Genomic DNA, 20,841 nt, shown 5'->3' with positions numbered 1-20,841 from the left:
AGTCCTCGTAGTCACCTGGTCCACCTTTTTAAGACAGGCTCTCACTATGGAGCCCTGACTGGCTTGGAACTCTCTAAATGGGAGATCTGCCTGCCTCCCCTTCCTGAATGCTATATTACAAGCGAGCACCACCACACCCAGCTCTCTCCCACAGGGAGAGCCATCAGACCACAGGCTTACTCTTCTGTGCTGAGGTGAGAGACTATAGGTGTTAAGGGGATGGCTGTGTCACAGGCCTGAGGTTTCCAGAGGAATCTCATTGGTCAGTTAGCAAGCAGACTCTGAAGTAAGTCCATCTTTCCGTGTTTCTAACTAGTCTTTCTGGATGGGTGGAACCCACCGCCCCCTTGTTTAAAGGGAGCATCGGTCAGTGCTAACAACTCTGGACGGCTTATTTTCCAGCCGCCCGGCGCTACACCAGCCGTGCTGTATTTCACTGGCTCGAACTGCAAAATGGACTCTTGGGGACACAAAAGAAAAGCTAGAGTGGGCCTAAGAAGTGACCCTTCCCCAGGGATGGATGAATCATAGGGGCATCACATAACTAGTCAAGAGAAAACTGCAGCCCTTCGCCTGCCACTCAGGAACGCTCTAGGAACGAATGCCCAGCGGGAGCAAGAGTAAGGCAGGCCCTGGCAGGAAGGACCTAACACATGCCTGTGTTGGGACCCCCACATGCACTGTGCCTACGTGTACCATGCAGGGCAGGGTGACTACAGCTTCTCACTCCTCCCCTGCTCACACTCCTAACATTAACCTCCTAACCCACGAGTGAAGACAGTGGGATTCCAGGGTGCATTAAATGCACGGAGGGATGTAACGAGCCACAACTTTGCAATCAGCTTTATGTGAGTAATTTTCTAGCAGCAGAAGCCAAAGCAGGGGGAAAGTTAGCTTTCTGTCTAAGCTGTACCCCACCGTTACCTGGCAACAGTCAGGTTCCCCTGACACTATAAACGGTGCTGCTTGCCCCACCCCCTCACTCTCTTGCTCTTGCTTCCTCTCGCTCTCTTCCAGGTTGTAGTTCAATTTTTTTTCTGGAAACTGATAACAGAAAAAAGAAAAGAAAAGTCACGGTAGGTGTATTCAACCTCCCAGACTGCCGGAACCCCAGATCATTTGACAGGTCAAATCCTAGAGGATAGTACTCCCATGACTGAATCCATGAATCGATTCAGTTGGGGGACTGTCCCATATCCAGAAAGGTCAGGCTCTGCAGGCAATCTCTGCACCTGCTGAACAACCATCAGGTCTTCAAGAGCAAGGCAAGCTGGGTGTAGCGGCACTTGCCTTTAATCCCAGCGCTCGGGGGACAGAAGGAAAGGCAGAGGCACAGCGGATCACTGTGAGATAAAGGTCAATCTGGTCTACATCGTAAGTTCCTGAACAGCCAGGGCTATGTGGAAAGACCCTGCCCAAAAATGAACAAAACCCAAGGGAATGACCTGGTCAGGTGGACCACAGTTACCAATCCAAGGCCTGCTTGATATGACAGCAAATTCCACTCATGGGAATGAGCTGTGGTGTTCTGGGTCATCATGGTAACTGATCTGGGGCTGCAGCCCTCACAGGGTACACGCCACACGGCAAACCATCCAGGAAGATCCATCCAAGACACCACGTGGCACTCTTCCAGAGATCTGTAGGGAGAGGTATTGACTCCCTAATTGACTCTCGATTGTGTCAATAAAGGAGGCAGAAGCCAATTTTTGGGAGAAGGAGAAAAGACGGGACTTCCAGGACCCAGGAGGAAGAGAAAGGACGCAAAGAAAGAGGAATTCAGCCCAGGCAAGTAGTAAACTGCAGACATGTAGGTCTTGGGGCTCCTAGAGTTTGTAGCCTCCATGTTGAGCAGGGGCCAAGGAGGACGAAGGGATCTAGTTGATAAGATTGGGGCAGGAAATTCTTTGCCCAGTCATTGAGTTATCTGGCCAGTAGTCTAGTGTTTTCCACCCATGGCAGTAAACTGGGCAGAAGGAGAAAGATGGCGGCCAGGACAGTTGTTGGCAGCTTGGCTAAGCTGGCCATGAGGGTCTCGGGGAACAATCGAGGCTCTCAGGAAAAATGGCCAGGCCATTGGTGCACCTAAGTGAGACCAGCGGTGACTGATCCCTGAGCCTAGCTCAGAGCACGGGTTGCAGCAGCAGACAAGGTAGTATGTTTTTAAAATGACACGCTACAGAGATGCATCAGGTCTCCACAGACCACCACAGAGCAGGTGAGATCTGGCTTGTTTGGGAGTGGGGCAACCCCCCACCCACTTATTCCGTCCACCATGAGCTGGTAGGAGACCAGAGAAGGGCTGGGCAGCTCTATCTGCTCTCTGCTCATCCTCACAGAAAGGCAGTCGAGCCCAGAGGGTCTACTGCACGGGCCATCAGCTGGGAGACCTCCAGGGCCCACCAAGCCTGCATGCCCAAGGTCCTAGCCTCTTGCACAAGAAGCTGAAAAGCTCTAGTTAGGCCCGAGCAGGTAGAGTCTTATAGGGGTTCAGGATGCCTTTGGGGTCCAGCATGGCCTTCAGCTGTTGCATAAGCTTCACAGCCACAGGTGGCTTGCTATAGCCGAGTACATTCTTCTTCTTGAAGCCCAGGCCGTGCTCAGCACTGACGCTGCCCCGCTGTTCCGCTGTCCAGGCGTACACATAAGGCTCCAAGGCACCAAGCAGCTCCTGGCTAAAGGCCTCTGCTGTCACGTTCAGGTGAAGGTTGCCATCCCCTGAGGAACAAGGGACAGTTAGTCTGAGCAGGCCCTAGACATCTGCACAACAAGTCCTCCTCAGACTTCACTCCCCCAACCCCCAACCAGATGAACACACCCCACCTATCCTGGTTCTAAGTCACGACCCTTGGCCATCCCTCCAACCCTCTGAGTCTATGAATGGCAGTTGCTGGGCCCCATCTTACAGTAATTTGGGCACAGGAGCTACTTTTCGATCCTGCCCAAAATGAGGGCACTCCCCCTTGAAACCCTACGCTCTAAAGACACAGGCTGGGGAGAGTCATTCCCGCACAGCAAACGGCTTTCCAAACAACGCTGGAAGTGGCAGCCTGCAGAGGTGCACATCGTTAATCCCAGCGCCCAGGAGGCAGAGGCAGGTGGATCTCCATGAGTTTGAGGCCAGTCTGGTCTACATAGTAGATTCCAGGCCCAACAGAAATAGAGTGTCTCAGTCTGTGTGTGTGCGTGTGTATGAGTGTGTGTCTCAGTCTGTGTGTGTGTGTGTATTTGTGTCTGTGTGTCTCGGTCTGTGTGTGTGTGTGTGTGTGTATTCGTGTCTGTGTGTGTATGCATGTGTGTGCGTATCTGTGTGTGTGCACGTGTGTATACTATGCGTGTGTGATGGTAATCGTTTGCTAAAAACAGGTTGAAAGACGACCTTGAACTACAAAAGTCTGCCGTAAACGTTGGAAGCAACAGGTATGACTTCACAGTGTTTATTTATAGCTCCGTTTGCTTTACTGAGTGGTTTGGGGCCAGTAGGTGTAAGCTGGAGTAAAAAAAAAAAATAATAATCCATTCGCTTGTGAAATTCTTTTAAAGATTTCTGTAAATTACCCCTCAGTCCTTCCTCATGTGACCTCACACAGATAAACAGCAATAGGAGAAGAGTCAAAACCAAAGATATCAGGCGTGCATGGGCAGACACTCGGCAGACACAGGGATTCAACCTTTAGCTTGTTCTTGGTTGAATTAATTCAAGGGGAAGTTAAGCCTTCTCTCTTTAATGTGACACCAGTGTATTTTAATGTCTCCGGGGCTATCTTTAATGTATTCAAATTAACTCAGATCACCACTGTGGAACTATGCCGCAGCTCACAGGGGCAGGGTGACATGCTTGCTCACCCAAGTGCCCATATCCCACCACATGCTTGGCTCGAGGGCCAAGGCGGGTGCGCAGGTCGATCACAAGGTCATAGAGCCGCTCCACGGGGAGGGATAAGTCATACTTGAACACGTAGCCGTCACGACTGAGTGCCTCTGTGATCCTTTCCCGCAAGGCCCACAGCATCTATGACAGAAAGAGCACACAGTCAGAGCACACCACAACAAGGGCTCCTGGGCCGGAGTCGCTGAAATAGTGCTTTAAGCCAGGTTTCCACAGAGAGTGGAGGGCAGAGGGTCTGCAAGTACAAAGGTCAACTGTGCTGTCGGAGGGTCCAGTTCTGTGACGATGCTGGGACAGAGACTTTGTAAAGACAGACTGCTGCCAGATGGTGGTGGCCAGTGGTAACGAACCCCTTTAATCCCAGCATTGGGGAGGCAGAGGCAGGCAGATCTCTTTAAGTTCAAGGCCAGCTTGGTTTACAGAGGAAGTTGTCTCACAAACAAAAACAAGAACAACAAACCCTAAAAGCAACCAACTAACAAAACAATGCTAGCTATAAAGAAGACAATTTAATAAACTGAATAGAATATATAACAGGTTGACTCCAGAGGTCACAGCTCAAGCAATCAGTGGTTTTTGTTTTTTGGTTTGTTTTTTTTTTTCCACACTCCTTTTTTCTCTCCAAGGACCTCCCTGCAGCCTCTCTGCCCTCTGCTGGCAGCTCATCATACTGCAGACAGCAGGACCATGGCCAGACGCCCAGACAATAACACTCCCAGTTTAGGTGCAGAACAGCTCCCTAACAGAAATGCCTGCTGTTCCTTTGCCCCCCAGGAGCCCAGACGGGTTCCCTGCAACATAACCAAGGCTGTTCCTCAGATGCCCTCTTCCCCGGGGACTTTTGGGGCCTTCAGGCTTGCTTTCCATAGTGCTTAGTTTTTCCTGCCTCTCCACACACAAATCTATGGAGAGCTGTAGCTAACTTTTTATAGCCAGCACATGGTCAGCCACAGATCTATTCACCACGCAGCCTGGGCATGGGGAGATGTGTGGGGTAATATTTTGGTGTTAGGGAAAACAATCTAGATACCATGAATACATTTTTTACTCCAAAGAGGTTTTCTATCAATACTGTGGAGTCTGTGGTATCTTGGCCATCACTGCAGGGCAGATTAGGCCCTAGCTATGTGAACGGGAGGGAAGGGATGGGAAAGCAGGGTTACAGCACCTGGACTTTCCTCTGGTCGGTGGCCATAGTGCCATCGATCACCAGGCCAGAATTCAGCACTTGCTCCAGGACGTTGGTCAGTTTCTCAGCATCGTGCCCGGCACTGGAGCCTGAGGTCTCAACCAGGACATAGAATGGACTCTCTGAAAGGGAGCAGGAAATGCAGTGTGAGCCCCAGTCCCACCTGCCAGCATCCTGAGTTAGAACCACTTTCCTCCTGGTCACATACGACAAAGACAGCTCTTCCCGAGTGCCTGAGGTGACCTACGGAACCAGAAGCATTCAGGCATGCTAAGTTTCACATGGGTTAAGCCTAAGTTTGCTGCTAACAGAGAGGAAGACCAAAGGTGACCCTCTGCAGGAAGCCCCACCCTGCTCACTTAGCCTCATGTGTGGGTCCAGTTCCATACCTCCTAACAGCCTGATGCGGCAAGAGGCTGGCACAGCAAGGCAATTGAGGGCTCTAAGAGCTGGCTTGTCTCTTCTTACAGACTCCAGAAGCCCAAGGAAAGGCCACTTGTTGGTGGATGCTCACCTGAGACATAGCTACTACATACTAAAGGCTGCAATTTCTATCACGAGAACTCGCTGTTGTGCTGGAGAGATGGCTCAGTGGTTAAGAGCACTAACTGCTCTTCCAGAGGTTCTGAGTTCAATTCCCAGCAGCCACATGGTGGCTCACAACTATCTGTAATTGGATTGGATGCCCTCTTCTGGTGTATCTGAAGACTCATATAACTAAAATAAATGTCTTTAAAAAAAAACTTACTGCTTAAAGTTTCAAAAAGTTAAAGGTGGGTTTCTAACTTACTGAGGGGCACTGTCCCATCCCTTAACAAAAACATTAAGGCTTCTTCCAGAACAATGGTACAAGTTCATCCTATTACAGAATGAATACAGATGTTAAAGGTGAGAAAGATTTCCTATACACAATGACCCATAACCACACAGTGCTCCTTGCCACCCATCTTCCTGAGACAGCCCACACCTTTGAGTCAACCAACATGTCCCACAGTGCTGAAGCAGTGAGACGGTGTCACTGAACTGCACAGAGGTAGATAGATACCTTGTACTGGGTTGGTCAGGTGGAGGTGCTGTCCAACCAACTGCATGCATTCGGCATCCATAAACTCAAAGGCAGACAGGATCTCGCCCAGTTGCCCCTTGCAGGTGCGGAAGGTCTGCAGAACCTCAGTAAACCCAGGGCAGCCTGCGATGGGATACAGTGTATCAGGCACCACCGGCGAAGAACAATGGAACTCAGGGCCTCACCCACCACCAGGCCAGGTCTCCCCTCCTCAGCAGCAACATCAACCCAACTCACAGGACAAGTAGAGTGGCTATTGATGGCTTGAAACACTCCACAGGTTAGCTAGCCCACAAGTACATTTCGAGGTCTCTAGATCTGAAACTATGCCTGAGAGCTGCCTCGGGGCACTTGGAAGGGCAAAAGGAATCGGGGCAGAGGAGGGAGAACAAGAGCTGTCAGAAACGGGTCATTCCTGTCTCCCGTCTGCAATAAGGTCTAACTTGATCACAGAAAATCACCAATCACTCATTTATACACCTGAGATCCCTGCAGAGCCACGGGGCTCGGGAGCCACCACACAGCCCCAGGGTGGCTGCTCCCTCAAGTATGGACACAGAAAGAAACTGAGGGGATGCATCCACAGAGAGGGGATCCAGAGACCCTGTGGTAGGAGATGACATTCTCAGACTTTAGAAGACACAGGGCTACCTAGCAATAGCAGCACAACCCTCTCCAAGAGGAAACCATCCTTACCCTAGGTAGGCTTCTGGAAACCAAACAAATGATTCAGATCAAGGCTCTGTATATAACCTAAGGTAGCTCAGAGCACCCGGACACGACACTGTGAGACACCAGGTCCTCCATTACAGGAAATGGTCTCCGTTTTCGTTATAGTCAGGAGACTGAGAAGTGTCTGCTGCAGATAGATGAGGAGTTAAATGGCCCTGCGGCTGGGGATTGTCCCTTTAACGTGCTAGCTGTACAAGTGCAAGGACCAGAGTCTGATCCTCAGCACGCACTTGAGAAACCAAGCATGGGGGCTGCAGAGACAGCTCAGAGGCTAAGCGCACTAACTGCTCTTCCAGAGGACCGAGGTTCCCTTCTCAGAACCCACATGGTGGCTCACGGACATCTGTAACCACAGTTCCAGGAAATCTGACCTCTTCTAAAGCTCCACAGGCATTGCATACACATGGTACACAGGCACACATACAGGCAAAAAGACATATACACAGGTAAAACTACATATAAATGGAGGAGGAGGAGGAGGAAGAGGAGGGGAGGAGGGAGGTGGAGGAAACGTAAGAAGGAGAAGAAGGAGGAGAAAGAAGAAGATAAAGGAGGAGGAGGAAGAGGAGGAGGAGGAAGAGGAGGGGGAAGGAGGAGGAGGAGGAAAAGAAAGCAAAAGAAAACTGGTGCACATCTGGAATTGGTGCACATCTAGAATTCCTGCACTGAGGAAGTGAAGGCAGGTGGGTCCCTGGGGCTCACTGGCTGGCTAGCTTAGTCTAATCAATGATTACCAGGACAATAAAAAGCCCTGGCTCAAACAACAAGGCAGGACAGTACCCAAGGTTGGCCTCTGACCATCCAAGCATACACATAAATGTGCACTTACACATCCACACGGATTAAATAAATAAATAGAATAAAGGGACACAACAGGAAGCAGTAACTGGGAAGAGGCCGTCAGACCTACAGCCTTCTCCGCTGGGCCTTGGTGAGTCAGCATGCCCAGTTCCCTCCAGAACTCGCTCAGTTTAACTGAATGAGTCAGCTGTGGACAGAGGGCAGATGACAATCCAAAGGAAGGTAAACGAGAAAGGCACGAGCCACAGGTAGAAAAGGGAGGCCGTGAGCAGAAGCTTGTTTCACCTCAGCTGCATAGAAGAGGAAGGTCGAATGGTGTGAGGGCCTTATGTATAGAGAGGCTACAGCCAACTGTGGAGCTAGAGAGAGAGAGAGAGAGAGAGAGAGAGAGAGAGAGAGAGAGAGGCAGAAACAGAGAGACAGAGAGAGACAGAGAGAAAGGGAGAGAGGGAGAGAGACAGAAAGACAGGGAGAGGGAGAGAAACAGAGAGACAGGGAGAGGGAGAGAGGGAAAGAGAAAGAGAGAAAGCACCAATGCCCCAGAACAATTATCACTATGCCTCTGCCTCTCTCAGGATCACACAACATACTTTTTAAATCCAAGTGTGGTGGCACACAGAAGAACATCTCAATTTTGTGAGGGTGAAGTGCATCACTTCTGGTTCAGGCTACACTATGGATACCTAGAGGGCCAGGATCCAGATCTCCTCCAGACAGGAAGTGGAGAGGCAAGGAGCAATGGGCTCTTCTCAGTCCACCCTCACACCAACATGTCCAGAGCAGCTGCCCACCTCCGATAGCTGGCTCAGAAGCAAGTTGAAGGACCTACCAAGGAAAGCCACATTCACAGCCTTGGGCCTCGGTGGGCACACGATGGATACAGCAGTGATGACTCCCAGGGTGCCCTCTGACCCAATGAACATCTGCTTCAGGTCATAGCCAGTGTTGTCCTTCCTCAAAGAGGTCAGGCAGTTCAGGATGGTTCCATCAGCAAGTACCTGACAAGAGGAAAGAGACAGGCCTGCCTCCATCAGCCACCCTTCCCTTCTTCAGAAATGCTGACCCAGATCCAACTGTGCTCCCCGCCCCCCATAGTAGCCAGCCATAAAGCCACACCCACCCTGCCCATCCCACCCCATTTGATTCAGGATGAATCCTGAGTGGATTCATCAGACAAAGAGGACGACTTTTCTCCCCAGCTAGAACAAGGCTCCCCTCAACTGAATCTTGCTCCTGGAGCAAAACCCACTCAAGGCAGAGTGCACAGCTGCGGAGGGCAGGGAGTGGGTGCAAGTGAGGAGGAGCACAGCCAGGAAGAGCAGGGAGCACAGACTGGGAGGCGGGAGCACGGCTGCAAAGGGTAGGGAAGGTATTAAGGAGAAACAAGGCACTTGTAGAGCTGGGAGTAGCCATCATGCAACTTGGGGACAGGGAACACACCTGAGGGGCTAGGAGCCCTTGAAAGGGGAACAGGAACACAGTTGGAGAAAGGAGGAGCACAGCCGGGAGGACTGAACAGCAGAGAGCAGCCCTGCCTTCAGGTTCCCCCACATCTGAGGCCCTCAGTCAAAAAGGCACTGCTGGTTCCCATACTGCAATTCTACCTGAGACTCATCGTTGGCTAATACTTCAAGTCAGAGGGGCACTGAATTCTCAAGACAGTAATAATAGTAATAGTAATAATAATAATAATAATAATAATAATAATAATAATAATAATAATAATAACAGAAAACAGAACCACAGGGACACCAGAGCTTGCTGGATAAGGCATGGTTTTGCATTTGCCCTGGTTAATAAATAGGACAGAGGCTCTGCCATTAGCACCAGCAGTGGTTGGGATAAAGGCCCAACAGAGAAAGAGGAGCAGGGGAGAGGGCTCACTGCTGCACAAGCAGAGGTCGTCAGTCCTGATTTCTAGCATCCATGTAAAGGGCCGGGGTTAGAGACTGTGAGATGGCTTAGTGAGCAAGGGCGCCTGGCACTAAGCCCAGCAAACCAGTTCAATCTCTATAAATATAAATAAATAGGAATAGAGAAGCAACGCCCACAATCTGTCCTCTGACCTTCACACATGTGCCGTGGTATGTTCAACACACATGAAATACATAGGTGTGACACATGACTTTAATCCCAGCACTCAGGGGACTGAAGCAGGAGAATCTCTGTTGGGAATTGGTTCTAATGTTTTGTCTTATTTCGGCTCCCAAAATGCCGAGCTTCCAGACCTGAGGGTCCCTGCCCCCAGCTGGCTTCGATTGGTAATAAAGAATTGCCATGGGACTGGAGAGATGGCTCAGTGGTTGGGAGCACTGACTGCTCTTCCAGAGGTCCTGAGTTCAATTCCTAGTAACCACATGGTGGCTCACAACCATCTGTAATGGGATCCAATGGCCTCTTCTGGTGTGTCTGAAGACAGCTACAGTGTACTCATATATAATAAATAAATAAATCTTTTTTAAAAATTGCCATACAGCCAATGGTTGGGCAGGGAGACAGGGCAGGACTTTTAGACTGGGTAGTCAAAGGACTGAGAGAGAGAGGGAAGAGGAGGAAAATCACCATGACAGGAAAGCAGAAAGACAAAACTTAAAGGCCCACTGCCATGTAAGAATCCAGGAAAGTGGCCCTAGGGACACACACACACACACACACACATGCACCCGCACCTACATGGGTACAGTGCACACGACCTGCTAGGAGACAAAGTGGTTTAACTGATTCACCGATACAGATCTCTGTGAATTTGAGGTCAGCCTGGTCTACACCCAGGGCAGCCAGGGTGAACAGTGAAACCCTGACTCAATAGCTAAACAAATAATAAATAGGGGATGTGTGTGCCTGACATAGCTACTTGTGCCTCTAATCCCACCTTTGGGAGGCAGAGAAAGGAGGATCACTGGCCAACCAACCAATCCAGTCAATCAATGAGCTCCAAAATCAATAAGAGACTTTATCTCAGAAAATAAGGTAAAGAATGATAGATAAAAGATAAAAGACAGAGAGAGGGGGGGAGCAGAGACAGACAGACAGAAGGGGGGAGGAAGGGAAGAAAGGAGGGAGAGGAAGGAAGAGAGAGGGAGAGGTGGGGGGAGAGGACCAGGGAAGCCCTAGGTCAGTGGTGTCTATGTGAGTGTTTCCAGAAATATTTAACTGAAGTAGGAAAACTCATCTTAAATGTGGACAGCAACGACCCCAGCTTGACTAGAAGGATAAGGGCATGAGCCTGAACTGATCTCTCTCTACTTCCGGACACAATGTAACCAGCCCCCCACACTCCTGCCAGCATGCCTTCCCAGCCACCATGGACTGTATCCTCTCAAAGTGAGTCAAAGTAAACCCTTCCTCCTCTACTTCTGCCAGTTATTTTATCGCATCAATGGGAAGAAGCATTCAGGGAAGGGGACTCAAGGGTCCCAGAGGTAAGTTGGTAGGGGTGTAACTTTGTACCAAGTTGGCCTTAGCTAACTTTGTCACTCTCATTTCTTTTTTTAAAGATTTATTTATTTATTATATATAAGTACACTGTAGCTGTCTTCAGACACACCAGAAGAGGGCACCAGATCATATTACAGATCATATTACAGATGGTCGTGAGCCACCATGTGGTTGCTGGGATTTGAACTCAGGACCACTAGAAGGTGCTCTTAACCACTGAGCCATCTCTCCAGCCCATTCTCCAAATTCTGAAAGTCGGGTACAAGTAGAGGGTCACTGCCTGAGAAAAGTGTCCCCGGTAGCTCCTATGTGAACGCCACATGTCTTTGAAGCGCCTAAAGCCAGAAACCATTACAATACAATCCCTAACCTGGAATAGACTTACACACAATGATACAACCCTACATTCTATACCACTGCCAAGACAACAGCCTCAGACTGAAGCTAGGACACCCCCAGGGCAGGCTTTGCACCCCTTTAGAATCCAGCTCACCACTTCCAGGCCCAGGACAGTCCCTCGAAGAGAGCCGTACCGCAGAAACCGCAGACCCCCAGCGTTCGTTGCGACATTACCCCCAATGTGGCAGCTGCCCTTTGCACCCAAGTCCAGTGGCATGATGAAGTCCCGCTCCTGCACGTACCTGCTCAGCTCCTCCAGCACGCAGCCTGCCTGGCAAACCAGAATTCCTACAAAGAGCAGCTGAGTTACCAACAGCCTCTGGATTTCTAGGGGTCGGAAAACTCTCACTGCTGAGAAATCCCAAACTCTCTCGGAGGTGAGAACCTCCCAGAAGGAATGTTCTCCTCAGATGCCTTCTCTTCCTTCTAGGCAAAATAAAAACACTTACTTGGTCCTTTGTAATTACAATATAAAACCAGAAAAAGGAGAAGGGCAAACATGGAGAAGAAAACCTTCTTGTATAGTTAGGAGGAGGGAGGACAAGAAAGGTCTGTTACAAAGCGGTGATCTCAGCTTGGGGAGCACTGGGCTCCTGAGTTACAGTGTTTAGATGCTCTCTGGTGGTGAGAATGTTGCTGACAACTGCAAACAGCAGTCCCCTACACAGCTCTCCAGCTTCACTGCAGAAGAAAAGTGACGAAACCTCTTCGCAGGAATCACTGGATGGCCATGCATGCAAATGGGACTTGTGTCATATGCCCACTGTGTGAGCCACCTAGTAGGTACACACAGAGAGAATGCCCTTGTACAGCTGCCAGTTCTGTCCCTGACAGAAGCCATCCAGAAAGGCTAAGGCTAGCAAATGACCTTCCTGGAGGTGGCCCACCTTTTTGCACTGCCCAAAATGGGTGAAGCCCTGAGAGTCAAGGTCCCCAGAGACTTCATCTCAGGATGGCTCCTTGCAGCTGATGTGCCTTTCCTGTCACTCTTACACAGCCTAAGGATTTCTGGGCTTACTGAGCAGACTGCCTGCAGATCACCGTAGAGACGAACTTTCATGAATTAAAGCTGTTTAATTAATGATTCTATAGGATTCATGATTTGATTCAAATCTTAGGAAGGAAGTTTTGAGAGATGGCTTTAGTTGTTTGCTAGAAATATAATAAAATTAGAATCAAGAATAGAATACGCCCACTCCTCATATTAGTAAGTAAAGGCTGCATAATAAGAAATACAATGCACTTTCATAATTACACTAAAAAGAGAAATAGGCTTGGACAAATTTGTGATCAAGGAAAAACATTTATTCTAGGTTGGGCCCAAGGATGAAGCCACAGGTGTGCTCTATAAGGCAAGACCATATGAAACTGTTGCTTTGAACTTTGCTTTTTAAAGATTTATTTATTTTATTTATATGAGTATATTATAGCTGTCTTCAGACGCACCAGAAGAGGGCATTGGATCCCATTACAGATGGTTGTGAGTCACCCCGTGGGTGCTGGGAATTGAACTCAGGATCTCTGGAAGAGCAGTCAGTGCTCTTAACCACTGAGCTATCTCCTCAGCCCTTGAACTCACAATGAGCTTACAGAATGAAACACTGCCTTCAACTTAATATCAACATCCTTCTGTAACTCCCTTTTTGTGGAATATTTTATCTGAGGTAATTCTCTAAAGAATTTTTGTCTAAGAAGGTATAAAGAGGCCAGAAAAAAGAAATAAAGTTGGAGGTTTGGGGAACTCTGCCCCATCCATCCATCCATCCAAATGTATGGGTGTGGCCATTTTCCAATTCACCTGGTGTGTATGTGTCTTTGTGAGGAGCATCTTTCTTTCCTTTTTCTCTCTGGTTCAAATAGAGTTAAGAGCTCCCTTGCCAGAGAAAGGAGCACTTGCAATAAATCCTTTCCCGAATTCTCATCTGTTAAGCAACAGATATTAATTGCCTGAAGCCATTGGCTTCCAGTCCCAGAACAACCAAGAATTTAAGAAAGGTAAACAGTACCAGAAGTAAGGTTCTTTTGCCCCAGCATCACAACCGCCCACACCCCCATCGCTGCCTTCCAGACCTGGAGACCCTGTAGATGCTGGGAAGGTCACCGGTACATCCCAGGAAGGACCTCAAACACATGAGCGTACACAAATGTCTGAATGCATTTCTAGCCTGTGATTGTGGAATCACAGTGCTACCAAGGAAAGACAGCATCACCTGGCAGCAGTAAGGACAGAGGAGTTCAGAGTACACAGACACAGACACTTACCAGACACATCATGAAAGCTGATGACTTGATTCATGAGGGCAGTGGACAGGATGACTTCATCAAAGACAGGGACACTGCCACCCACCATGCCAGTGTTTCCGCCCTGTGGGTTCACAGCCAAGTTCCTCTTATAGCAGTGCCTGGGACAAACATATTGTAGAATGCAAGCCAGCATCCCTAGGCCCATACGACTATCCCCAAAGGACACACTACCAAGCTGACACTTGTCCCCCAAGCCAGATCTCCTTTCTAGACCTTTCTGCAAAAGCCTTGACAGGGGCTCTTCCCCTGTACCCCGTGAAGAAGTCTAAGAGAGGATCCATCCCAAAGCTGTACATAGCAGAAGGGAAGCTGACACCATCTCTGGGTCTTGAAGAAGTGGCATATGTGACCTAATTCTAGTACCTTCCGAGTCCTCTCAGTGTTTGTAAGAGACAGCACACCATCTGTACCTGAGTTCTGAGCCCAACCCATCCGCCCTTGGGCTTTGCCTGTGAAGCCTCCTACAGCTGGTATTCTTACAGATGCGGATCCAGAGGAAGAGATCCTCGACCACCTATCTTCTAATGGGTAGGTATGAATGTAGCCCATGGTGTTGTAAGGCACCCTGTCTGCAGGCATCTCCTTACCTAAGAATGTAGGAGACCTCCTCTTACCTAAGAATCTGGGAGACTTCCTCTGAGGTCTGGGGTCTCAGCAGCACCTTACTACAGCCTGTGACAAGAGAATAGACCTGTCAGTCCACGTGGAGGAAGTGGCTCAGACACAATCCTTCCTCTCCCCATGCCCACCCTCCACCATAGTTTATCCAAAAGAATGTTCTCTGACATTTGCTCTTCTTCAGGTGGTGACCAGCATAGCCACCAGACCCACAGCCAGTCGAGTACAAGAGGAAGATGTCAGAGGATCCTGGGCCTACCTAGGGAATACGAAACAGCAGGACCACTGCACGGCCACTGGTAGACCAGCCCCTCCCCACCTGGTCTTGTGGGAGGGCACGTGGTTTCAGTGGAGGATGAAACCTCTAAGACTTGGAAACATCCTTATGTTCCTCAAACTGCGTGTTGATTTTAACATGGATTCTGTTTCTTCCACCAACTAGTACGGTGGCTGAAAAACACTGACTCACACATCTATCCATCCCATCTTAGGTTCCAGTGGAGACGGAATCCCCTTCCTGCAGTGTCCTACTCACTGACACCTGTCTCCCAAACTGAAATCTCCTTTCTCGACCTTTCCTGCCAGAGCCGGTACACACCTTCTTCACTTTTTACTGCCCCTAGTCTGACACCCAGTGGCAATTAGGGGCCTCTCTAAGCTTGGGGCAGCATTTGTAGCTGCAGCCACTGAGGACGATCAAGCTTCTTTCTACCTTCCCGGCATCCCAGTGGTGGCTGCATAAACGTTCTGGAGCCTCTCTGTTCTTTCACTGTATCGCCTTAAGACTCACGCTCTAGACATCTCCTATCTCCGTGATTCTGAAAGACATACTGCTTCTCTTCAGAAGAACACCTTTTCTGAGCAGGCTGGCTGCCCTACCTCAGGGACCCCGGTCACCAGTGGGATTTCTGCTGGCCGTGTTCAGCCATCCTGCGAGAATGGGCTCAGTGCTGAGCACTGCTGGTGGAGGTGAGCAGAAATTAAGTCTGCAGTGGGTTTCCCCACAGATATTCAAGAGCCCAGCAAAGGGCCTGCTCACGGCAGGCCGTGTAACAACAGTCCACGCGTGTGATACATGGAGACCCTTGTAACTAGAAACTGATAAAATGAGGAGCTAGTAGCTAATAAGCTCGAAAAAACAAAAACAAACAAACAAAAAACCAAGGAGCTTGAAACCACCAAGACAGTGAAAGATAGAGAAATGCCAAACAAAGAGGAATGTCTAACTGGAAAGGCCGCCAGCCACTCCAGAGAAAGGCTACCCACAGGGGCAGGATTCCCTCCTCATGCCCAATACAGAAACAGGATCTTGACAAGATAAGGGCTGGAGATGGCTGAGTAATTAAGAGCAGTACAGAGGGGGTTGGGGATTTAGCTCAGTGGTAGAGCGCTTGCCTAGCAAGCGCAAGGCGCAAGGCCTGGGTTCAGTCCCCAGCTCCGGGGGGAAAAAAAAAAAAAAAAAAAGAGCAGTACAAAGGCCTAGAGTTTGGTCCCAGAACCCACACTTGGAAGTTCCAGGGGATCCGACGCCACCTTCTGGCTTCCACATGTACTGCATCCAAGTGCACAAACCCACACAGATAAACACGTACACACCCCTTAAAAAAAATAATCTCGGGGCTGGGGATTTAGCTCAGTGGTAGAAGCGCTTACCTAGGAAGCGCAAGGCCCTGGGTTCGGTCCCCAGCTCCGAAAAAATGAACCAAAATAAATAAATAAATAAATAAATAAAATAATCTCACATTAAGATCATCTGGACTAAGTGGGCCCTAAATTCCCTGACAAGAGTTTCTATAGGATAGAAGAGGAGGCTGAGAGATGGCTCAAGGATTAAGAGCACTCACTGCTTTTGCAGAAAACCCCATTTTGATTCTCAGCACCTTCATCAGGTGGCTCCCAGCTACCTGTAACTGTAACTCCAGGAGGTCCAACACCCTCCTCTGGCTACCAAAAGCACTTGCGACTCCCCTCCCTCCCTATCTGTCTCTCTGTCTCTGTCTCTGTCTCTGTCTCTCTCTCTCTCTCTCTCTCTCTCTCTCGCGCACACACACACACACACACACACACACACACACACACACGAATAAGTCCTTTTTTAAAAGACAGAAGAGGATGCCCATTGGTGGTGGTGGCAAACACTAATCCCAAAAGCAAAACCAGGTGGATCTCTGTGAGTTTGAGGTCAGCCTGATCTACAGAGAGAATCTTAAGACAGCCAAGGCTAAGCAGAGAAACCCTATCTCAAAACTCAAAACAAAACAACAAACAAACAAACAAACAGAGCAGACGAGGATAAAGACTGAAGCAGAAGCCGAGGGATGTTACCAGGAACGCCTGGGGTCACCAGAAGGTCACATTGCAGGAAGGACCCTCTCCGAGATCCTGCAGAGAACACACCTGCTTCCAGACTCTAGGCTTCTAGAACTGGGAGGGACGCCTTTGGTGAGAGCCAGCTAAGGAGAAACTGAGCAGACGTAGCAGCGGTGTTCACAAGCGCTCACTTTAGACAAGGGCCACACCTTTTAATCTGCCGATTTTATTCTCAGAAGACCTTGGTGGTGTCATCAAAGGCATGTGAGGCAAACAGACCGGGAATCAGTTCCCCTCGCCTATGCTGTTTTCCTGCATTTTGATCTCTTACTCCCACTGCCCAGGTCCTGACTCACCCCGCACGGTCCTCAGCCAGTCCACATTGCAAGTCTGCAGTTGCTCTGGATCTGTGATAACTCTGCCAGGTATGATGCATTCAAATGCAGCCAGGTCCTCCTCTGACACGGTAGAAAACGGCAGCCGTTGCACTGGGTATCGCTCAGGGGTCAGCATCACCTCAGGGCTGCCAGAGACCTTGGAGTATGCTCTGCAAGCCAAGGGGCTGTACACACTCCGAGGGCAACCCAGCCACTTCAACTGCGCAGAAGCTCTCTGGCTGTAGGCCTTTTTCCATCTTGGAGATGCCCTGAAGAGCCTTGCAGACCATCTGGGCACCAAATGGAGCACCATTGCTCCTGCCCTTAAGAGAGGGGATGGGGTGGGGGAGGATTGAATTTGCGAGGCCCACAATATCTCAGCACCACATCTGAGGTTATCCACACTTCGCCGCCTAGCGCAGCGATTCTCAACCTGTGGGTCGCGACCCCTTGTTATCCGTTATCCTGCACATCAGATTCTTACATAGCGATTCAGAACAGTGACAAAATTAGTTATGAAGTAGCAATGAAGACGTTTTATGGTTGGGGTTCATGCAACATGAGGAACTATATTAAAGGGCCCCAGGTTAAGGAATGTGGAGAATCACTGGCCTAGAGGAACAGGGTGGCTTGGAGCTGCAGGACGCAGAGGACTAGATTCTTAGGAGGGTTCGTATCTTAATGTTTCGCCCTGCAGTCTTACAGTCCTGAGACTTCACTGAGTGTATGCTTGTGGGCGGTGCTGCTGGCTCTCCTGGGCATTGTATTTTAACTTTTGCAACAGCAACTGCTTTTCCAGGCCCTTCTCCTTCCAAACAAAACTAGGTATTAAGGCACGAAAAGCGAAGGTTTGCGCACCCAAGCACAGTTGAAAGGCGAACGTTAGATTTTACGTAATACTCTGCCACAAGTTTTACAAAACTTGGGTAATCAAAAATGGCTTAAAGGAGGGAAGGGAAGGGAAGGGAACCGGCCCAGGTAAGACACCTCACACTGGTAGTTATCCAGAAGAGGCCGCCTTCCACCAGAAGGCTCACTCTATTTGGCTGCGGCTTCCGCTTTACCTGAGACGGAAAAACACAGCACGACATGCGCACAGATTGCGCATGCGCCCTGTGCCGTGACGTCAAAGAGGAGCAACTATTTGCATTCCCAGCCAATTGCAGCCCGTGGGTGTAGGTGAGAAGCAGTGCGAGTATCCTCGCCTCGCCGGCCATCTCGGCTCGCACCTGATCTGTGCAATCATTTGACAGGCCACAGCCCGGACTGCACGGACCCAGACACCAGCGCCCTCCACCCAGGAGCTACAGCCAGCCCACTACGCACCCTAGCTTCCGTCCGAGTGCAAACACCGAGTCCGCACCCGCACCCTGGTTCCCAACCCCTTGCACAACCGTAGGCCTCCGCTAGAGGGGTGGAGCGAGGGACTGCGCATGTGTGTCAGTCCGCCCTTCCTACCTAACTCCATCCTGCTGGGGTGTGCTCCGCCCTTCCTAGTCCTTCGGCTTGGTTTGTCCTCCTGCTGGCCCAACCTGAGTCTCCCAGGTTCCAAAGTGGAGAATATCCTGCCTTAATCAAAATCCGATTCCACGCACTTTTCCCAACTGTCCCCGTCGTGGTCCACCCTACTAGCCCCAAAAGATAAGTGGCCACTTCAGTTCACTGTGGCTTCTTCCGCAGGGAGCAGCACTGTCACCCTTAGAAGCTCCTCTTTTCCCCAGGGGTTTCTGTCTCCGTAGGGACTTCCATTCTAAGAATCTCTGTCTCCCCTGAGCTTCCGTCTCACTTAGGGTCAGTAGTCCATCAGCAGACACGACTCCAACCATCAAAGGAACAACAAGGGCCCGAGGCTGGGACTTAACTGTAGGGACCGACTACAAGAGGCCACCCCAGCTCTACAAAGCATCCCTGGCCTCCTTGGGCCTGCCCCAGCCACCCACTTCTCAGGCAGTTCTGTCTCAGCTCGACAGTAGCTTAGTAACTCCAAGGCACAGAGCAGCGGCCCAGCAGTAGTTTCCTAGGCTGAGTCTGGGTGATACTGGCTCCCTTCAACTCCCAGCCCTAGGTAACAGGTATTTGCTGTTTCTTGCAATTATTCTGTTACTTCAGCATTCCCCAGCTATATTCGGTTGGGGAAAAAATAACCCCAGTAGTTTCCATTTTGCTGGCTGGACAGACCTGGTATCTGAAACAGGATTCATCGCCCAGTTTCCAGGGGCAGCTCCAGAAACTGTCACTTCTAGCCTACCCACCTCCATTTCCCATCGAGGAACAAGCCTGGAAGTACATTCTATAAGATGTTAAGATAATTTAGCGTTCTATACCAGGGAGAGCAGGAGGCTCTGAAGCTGAGGCAAGAACAGAGGTATAGTGAGTGGTGCTTTGCCAACTAAAAACCAAGGCCCTGTGGTAGTCCTTGCAAACTGGATAAAAGAATATGTTGGGTGGTAGTGGCACATGCCTTTAATCCCAGCACTCGGGAGACAAGAGGCAGAGGTGAGCTCTCTGAGTTCAAGGCCAGCCTGGTCTACAGAGTAAGTTCTGGGACAGCCAGAGCTACACAGAAAAACCAAGCAGCGTTTAGGGGTCAACAGCTACACAGTGTGTGCTGGGAGAGGGTGGATCAAGCTACGGCTATGCCTTCAGAAGAGCAATCCCCAGGTCTGCCCACCCTCCTGGGTTTATCAGACAGGGGCATGGCGACATGCTTAGCACATCACCCTGGCCTTGTCCAGGCCCACGACACAACTGCATCTGGATTCTATACTGGTTGGAAGGACATTCCAGAGGCTTCTATTAGGCCCTTTCTACTAGGATGGCCCATACTCCGTAGGCCACTAAGGGTATTTAGAAGTTATCGAGAATGTCAGTGTGCTGGGCTGGAGAGATGGCTCAGTGGTTAAGAGCACCAACTGCTCTTCCAGAGGTCCTGAGTTCAAATCCCAGCAACCACATGGTGGCTCACAACCATCTGTAATGAGATCTGATGCCCTCTTCTGGTATGTCTGAAGAGACTGACAGTGTACTTATATGTAATAAATAAATATTAAAAAAAAAAAAAGAATGTCAGTGTGCTGGATGGTTCTACGTCAACTTGACACAGAGTCCTAGAGCTATCTGGAAGGAGGGAATCTTAGTTGAGAAAATACCTCCATCCGATCCCCCTTCTGTAAGAAAGGCATTTTCTTAGTGATTGATAGGAGACGGCCCAGGCCATTGTGGATGGGGCCATCCCTGGGCTGGTGATCCTGGATTCTATTAGAAAGCAGGTCGAGCAAGCCATGGAAGCAAGCCAGTAAGCAGCAACTGTCCATGGTCTCTGCATCAGCTCCTGCCTCTAGGTTCCTGCCCTATTTGATTTCCTGTCCTAACTTCCGTTGGCAATCAACAGTTGTGTGGAACTGTGTCTCCCAGGTACTTCTGGTCATGGTGTTTCATCACAGCAATGGTAACCCTAAGACAGCCGGTTACAGGCTCAGGAAAGATACCCAGAGGGTGTTTGGCCCTTTTATACACCCAGCACCTGATCACCAAAGCCAATGGCATCTTGGAACCTTGGAATTAATAACAACTCAGAGCTCATCAAGATCAGCTGTCTCTCACCTATCTACCACCCAAAGTCCTGGATTGTCCCTTAACCTTAACAGTCACCCTGGGAAGTGACTCCTGATACCCTGGACTATACACAGAGACTTAGAGTCACTACATGGTCACAGGG

At 49.8% G+C, this 20,841-nt stretch overlaps 1 protein-coding gene across 7 annotated transcripts; it reads right to left on the bottom strand.

Moving 5' to 3' along the window:
• Positions 1-828: 828 nt before the first annotated feature.
• D2hgdh (D-2-hydroxyglutarate dehydrogenase) lies at positions 829-18,532 on the bottom strand. 7 transcript variants are annotated; one of them, XR_015628595.1, is made up of 11 exons: positions 18,188-18,531; positions 17,103-17,446; positions 14,433-14,490; positions 13,777-13,916; positions 11,609-11,802; positions 8,507-8,675; positions 6,124-6,267; positions 5,058-5,200; positions 3,847-4,012; positions 1,446-2,718; positions 829-1,044 (listed from the first exon to the last, which is right to left on the bottom strand). XR_015628595.1 is itself a non-coding variant. In NM_001106926.2 (10 exon segments), coding segments are annotated over 9 exon segments (1,608 nt in total). In that variant the 5' UTR covers positions 17,437-17,441; positions 18,188-18,532; the 3' UTR covers positions 829-2,458.
• Between the last annotated feature and the right edge of the window lie 2,309 nt (positions 18,533-20,841).

This window comes from Rattus norvegicus, chromosome 9, assembly GCF_021556685.1.
Source record: "Rattus norvegicus strain SHRSP/BbbUtx chromosome 9, alternate assembly SHRSP_T2T, whole genome shotgun sequence".
NCBI classification, from domain to species: domain Eukaryota; kingdom Metazoa; phylum Chordata; class Mammalia; order Rodentia; family Muridae; genus Rattus; species Rattus norvegicus.
This window is presented reverse-complemented; position numbering and strand designations above follow the sequence as displayed.